The sequence below is a fragment of the Cornus florida genome, unplaced genomic scaffold, assembly GCF_030987335.1.
Source record: "Cornus florida cultivar Cherokee Brave unplaced genomic scaffold, ASM3098733v1 CherokeeBrave_3.0.0_Hap2_Chr07, whole genome shotgun sequence".
Taxonomy (NCBI): domain Eukaryota; kingdom Viridiplantae; phylum Streptophyta; class Magnoliopsida; order Cornales; family Cornaceae; genus Cornus; species Cornus florida.
Window position 1 is genome coordinate 36,288,438 of NW_026775577.1, and position 5,956 is coordinate 36,294,393.

At 33.3% G+C, this 5,956-nt stretch overlaps 1 protein-coding gene across 1 annotated transcript; it reads left to right on the forward strand.

The window, feature by feature from the left end:
* The first annotated feature begins 1,775 nt into the window (after positions 1–1,775).
* LOC132267040 (homeobox-leucine zipper protein HAT22-like) lies at positions 1,776–4,035 on the forward strand. Its single transcript, XM_059768078.1, has 3 exons — positions 1,776–2,533; positions 2,653–2,732; positions 3,522–4,035. Exons 1-3 carry the CDS (start codon positions 2,147–2,149, stop codon positions 3,814–3,816), a joined length of 762 nt encoding a protein of 253 aa, XP_059624061.1. The 5' UTR covers positions 1,776–2,146; the 3' UTR covers positions 3,817–4,035.
* The last annotated feature ends 1,921 nt before the right edge of the window (positions 4,036–5,956 follow it).

Genomic DNA, 5,956 nt, shown 5'->3' on the forward strand with positions numbered 1-5,956 from the left:
ATTTGAATTCTTATACATGGAATCGAGAAGAACAACTTTTTGAACTTATTTCAAACTTGACAACTTAAAAATATATACTCATACATAATTACTACCATTATAGCTTGTAGAAAGTTGGGTGCACCACACATTTCCAATTGAAATATTTGACCCTAATGTGTGTGTGGGACCATCCATGCCATTTGAGGAATTGTTCTTCAATTACCCATAATTTAAATTAATCAACAACTAATAGAAGCTGATTCTGTTGTTATGCATGTTTATATATATGTATATATATAATCATCATGATTTAGATTTGTCATGCTTTATTGGTGGCCTAACACCTCCATAAGCATAGCCGACAATGCATTATTGAATGTGTCTATAAATCTACAAATTTGTAGGTCCCAAAAACACTCAACATCAACTTTCTGGTTAAGCAAAGATATCCGGATTCTTGTTGATGAATCATATTCTGGCCGGCACAATTATAACTCTTTGAAACTCCAATGGTGTCTCGACCTACTTTTCTTTTCTTTTCTTTTCTTCCCTTTTACTTTCCTGCAAAACAATCAAGAAAAAAAGAGGAACCATTCATCATAAAATGTAGTGCCCATCTCATGTGTCATCTTCCCCCACATTCATAATGTAATGTACTACCCACACACCACTTTTCATTAATTATATATATATATATATATATATATATATATATATATAGTTATGGTTAGCTAGACAACATGACCCCTTCTCTAGCTAATTAAACCTCGAGTTAGAGACAATTCATTTGGTTTTTCTATAAAATGGAAAATGAAATTTACATGCATGCATGTGGTATATATTGATCAATAATCCGCCCTTTGCTTATATATAATTGCATAATTAACCCTTTAATCACTGCAGTTTATTTTTCAATATATCAAGAAGAGTTAGATTAATATAACAGGTAAAAGGACCACTCAAAAGATTACCCAGTGCATGAGACCGCTAGATCTAAGATGGTCAAATATACGGAAAAAAATAATTATTCAATAACGCGGGCGTACTTACATACCATGTATGTACTTCTGGCCAATCAATATTCACTGTTACCCTAAATAATATAAACTATTACCCTAAGTAATATAAACTATTCATAATGGGGTATTGATACGTAGACTTACCTCTAGATACAGAGAAATTCGTTGTTTTTCATTTCGAACTTATTGTTGGTGATAATTGACTCTCTCCAACTCATTCAACACTAAGAATTATCATATTAGTCTTTAACTCTAAAATAGTAGGCATAATTTCTTTCCCAAATTGATTTTCAGCCTTTCCAAAGTCTTTTGGCCGGCTTCCAAAACCGATTAAGAGGTTATTCCTCACACATATCAGGCAAGCGCAACCGGTTTAGCTTCTTCGACCATTGATGCAACCATTCTCAACTATTTTGCCCAAACAACATGTTCTGCTTGTCCAGAATATAATTCTCCACGTACCAAAATTTAAGCCACAAACACTAATAACCTTGATGTTGCATCTATGAATATAAAATATAGGGTATATAAAAAGAAAAATAAAATAAAAAAATAAAAAAAGTGTCATATCCACGTATGTAGTATTGGCAGAAGATAACAAGGCAAAGTTGGCTAATAATTGAAACATATACGCATACATAGTAAAACCAAATGGCCAAAGAATCATGCTAAAGTGAAAAGATATTGATGAATAGTTGAATTTGGTACGCTAATGGGTGGCGAGAGAAGCGGACGAATTATCATTCTCTCGATGTGTTCCCCATAATTGATTCTAGAGAGAGAAAACAGGAGAGAGAGAGAGACACACACAGTTATTATAATGTAGAAAATAATAAGTGGGGTTCAAATGGTCAACCAATGTAGAGAGAGAAAGAGAGAGACTCTTCATAATTCATCCACACCAACATATATTCGTTCCTCTACTCATTCATACCTTTGATTATTAATAATCAAACATAGTCACCCACCCACCCAACTCCCTTCACAACAAGTCTCCTCTCTTTCTCTCTCTCTCCTCTCTCTTTTCCTCACCATTTCCTTCCCTTCTCTTCTTTTTATTCTTCATTTTCCTCCAAAACCTTCACTCCAAACCATTCAACAACAGGCTCATATTCATTATACTTTTGCTTATTAATCAAAGATAAATGGGTTCTGATGATATTTGTAACACTGGTCTTGTTCTAGGGTTAGGTATTACTTGTACAGAAACTCCATTGAAGAGTATTGATCAGAGGTCAAAGAATTTCGGTTTCGAGCCGTCTCTGACGTTGGGACTTTCCGGTGATCGGACTTATGGTCAGTCTGGTGATTTGTATCGGCAAGATAGTACGACAGCTTCGTCGTTCTCGAATGCTAGTGTGAAGAGGGAGAGAGAGATTGGTGGTGAAGAGGTGGAGATAGAGAGAGTGTCGTCGAGGGTGAGTACGGATGAAGACGATGATGGAATGAATCCGAGGAAGAAACTTCGACTCACCAAAGATCAGTCTGCTCTTTTAGAAGAAAGCTTCAAACTGCACAGCACTCTCAACCCAGTAATTACTCTCTTTCTCTCTATATATATGTATGTGTGTGTGTTTGTGTCTGTGTTTTTGTGTGTGTTATTTGATTGGTTTGAATGTGAAAAGTAATGGGTTATTCTTGAATTTCTCAGAAACAAAAGCAAGATTTAGCGAGGGAGTTAAATCTAAGGCCTCGACAAGTTGAAGTTTGGTTCCAGAATCGAAGAGCCAGGTTATCTATCTATCAATTCATAATCCTAAAACTTTTTATTAACTTTACCAAAAATTTAAAAAATCCAAAAAGGCATACAAGTGTGCATATTTATCATATATATATATATATATATTGTTTTTATTTTTTATTTTTTTATATTTTATCCTGAATCATATATATATATATATTGCAGTGTTGTTCAATATAAATTCTTTCTTGGATTTTATTTTCCAAACTTAATTATTATTAATTTCTGAAAAAACTTTATTTTTACACTTTTTTTGGTAAAGAAAATGTAAATTCAATAGATAAAAAAAAAAAAAAAATGGTTAAATGAGATTATAGATGGATTTAATTAAAATTATTTATTATAGGGTTTTTTATTTTTTTTGATAGTGAAAGCAAACACACATTCATTATTCACAAGTTTCTAATGGGGTTTGAATTCTTAGCCTCCCTTTTAGAAAGAAAAGATCATATCACTCCCAGAGGACTCCAAATTTGGTTATTATATCCATCAATTTTCATATATATATATATATATATATATATATATATATATATTATTCTATATACATATGTAGCGGTGCAACATTTTCAGTCCAATGTAAAAAGTACAAAATTCACTAAACTATGATGAAAGATTTGAAAGTTTTAAACATGTACCATATCATGACCTAAATTTGGGGGATCATATACATATATGTATCATTTTATTATTATTATTATTATTATTATTATATATATATATATATGTACCTTCTATATGTGAATCTTAATTAATCAGTTCTTGTTAACTAATTATAGGACAAAGCTTAAGCAAACAGAAGTGGACTGTGAGTTCTTGAAGAAATGCTGTGAGACACTAACAGATGAGAACAGGAGGCTACAAAAGGAGCTTCAAGAACTGAAAGCAATCAAATTGGCCCAATCCTTCTACATGCAGCTGCCGGCGGCCACTCTCACCATGTGCCCGTCCTGCGAGAGGATCGGCAGCGCCGCCACCACTACTGCCGCCGACAAAACTTCCAAGAATCCATTAACAATGGCCCCAAAGCCTCACTTCTTTAACCCCTTCACCAATTCATCAGCAGCTTGTTAAGTTGATAAGTTGTTAGATAAGATATAGAAACTTCCCCCACAACCCACCTTTTTTTTTTGGTTAAGGGTATGTAATGAAAGATTAGTATTTAATTAGCTAATTTGTAGAAAAAAATATAAGTTACTAATCAATCTTCTGATCTCCTCTCTTTCTTCATGTGTTTGTAAATTATACATGTATTTCTATATCTATATATATGAAGGGATTATTATGACGTAATATTGCTCCTCTTTGACATATGTTTTCTTTCCTTTTTGGCTTTCTGTATTTTTATTTCCATTCTTATTAATAATAGGAATTGAAGACATTATGACGTCAGCTCATACTCACATAAATATCAAAATTATAGGAACCCTACATCATTATTCATGTACATGTCACTTGTTTTTTTATATGGTTTAATGACTTGGGAATTTTTAACTAGGGTGCATGCCGCTTTTGGTTCCATACTTTCTAAGGATGGATATTCCTACTAGCGTATTGTAAATTAAGTGAATAATGTATTAAATCGAGATTCAACACAATTATTTGTTAACATCATTATATATATATATATATATGGGTGTCACCTGTGTTGTAGATTCTCTTATAGCCCGCGCTAAAGGTTTGCAATCTCTCTAAAACTCATACCTTTTTTACTTTTTTTTTTAAACCGAATTATATAAATCTTTGTCTCTTCATCATAGATTTTATATCTAATTAGATAAACCTTTGTATCTTGTATGCTACTTATTTACTTTCTGTAGCAAACCCTTTTTTTTATCTTATGTAGTACAACCTATTTATTTAGTTTCTGTGGCGTTTGTTACAAAAGATATTCAGATAACATATTAAATTAAAAATTAACATAAATATTTTGAACAGCCAAATAATAATTATGTTAGAGTAGTCTCAATTTCTATGTTATCTGCATCTAGCAGAAAAAAAACATAAGATTAGAGTGGTCTCAATTTCTATGTTAGAAATAAAGAGAGACTATTGAACTGTGTGTTGTATTGATATATGAGATATGTAGTATAAGAGGGGTTTAAATAGGAGACGAGATGTGTGGAGAGTAAGAAACCTAAACCCTATATGGTAAATGTATACATGATAAATCTATACATGGTTAGAATATATTCTACAATATAGTAATAATATATTCTACAATATATTCTAACAGCTTCCTTCAAAATCAAGGTGGATTGAATAAAACCATCTTGAGTTTAGAAATAATTAAGATCTTGAAAGCGGCATGACAGAAGCAATTTGGTGAAGATGGGTTTTCACCCACGATGAAGATGGAGACACGATTACAGCTGACGTGGCACTATTGCCGGCACCACTGCTGACTGTGTCTGACATGACATGACAAATATCGTGGCAGGTAACGCAGTATTGCTAGCACCACTATTGATGTGTCTTGAAGGCTGATTGGGTCACAAAATAAGGCTTTTGCTGATTATGAACTTGAGACTAAAGGTTGGGATGGAGAAGCATAAGTTCAAATATTGATCGTCGAAGGTTGACCGCTAAGGATGGGGCTGATGGTGCCATCCCCGTTGGTAACTATGATAAACTGATAAGATTTTATCAGTAATCGAGAGGCTATGGTACCATGTTAAATATAAAAGAAAGTTTATAACTCTGTATGGTATTGATGTGTATGATATGAAGATTTATAGGGATTTATATAGGTGACGAGATATGTGAAGAGCAAGTCATTACCATATAAGGTAATGTTATATATGGTAATGAGGGTAGGTTAACACAGCTACCATATAAGGTAATTTATATATGGCAATGATATATTATATAATATATTCTAACAATACATGGTAATAATATATTATAGAATATATTCTAACGGCCCCCTCAAAGTCAAGGTGGGTTATATTGAAGACACTGATGTAGTTGACGTGGCATTGATGCTAACGTGGTTAATGACATGGCAACTGAAGTGGCAGGTGACTTGACACTATTGTTGGCACCTCTGCTGCGTGGCAACTGAAGTGGTAAGTGACTTGGCACAACTACAGACACTGCTGCAGAATGTGTCTAACGTTGCACCAATGTTGGCATGTCAGGTGACGTAAGGTAGATCTGTGAAGATCTTGGAGGTAGGTGTGGAACGTGAATAGGTTGACGTTGCCATCCCTGG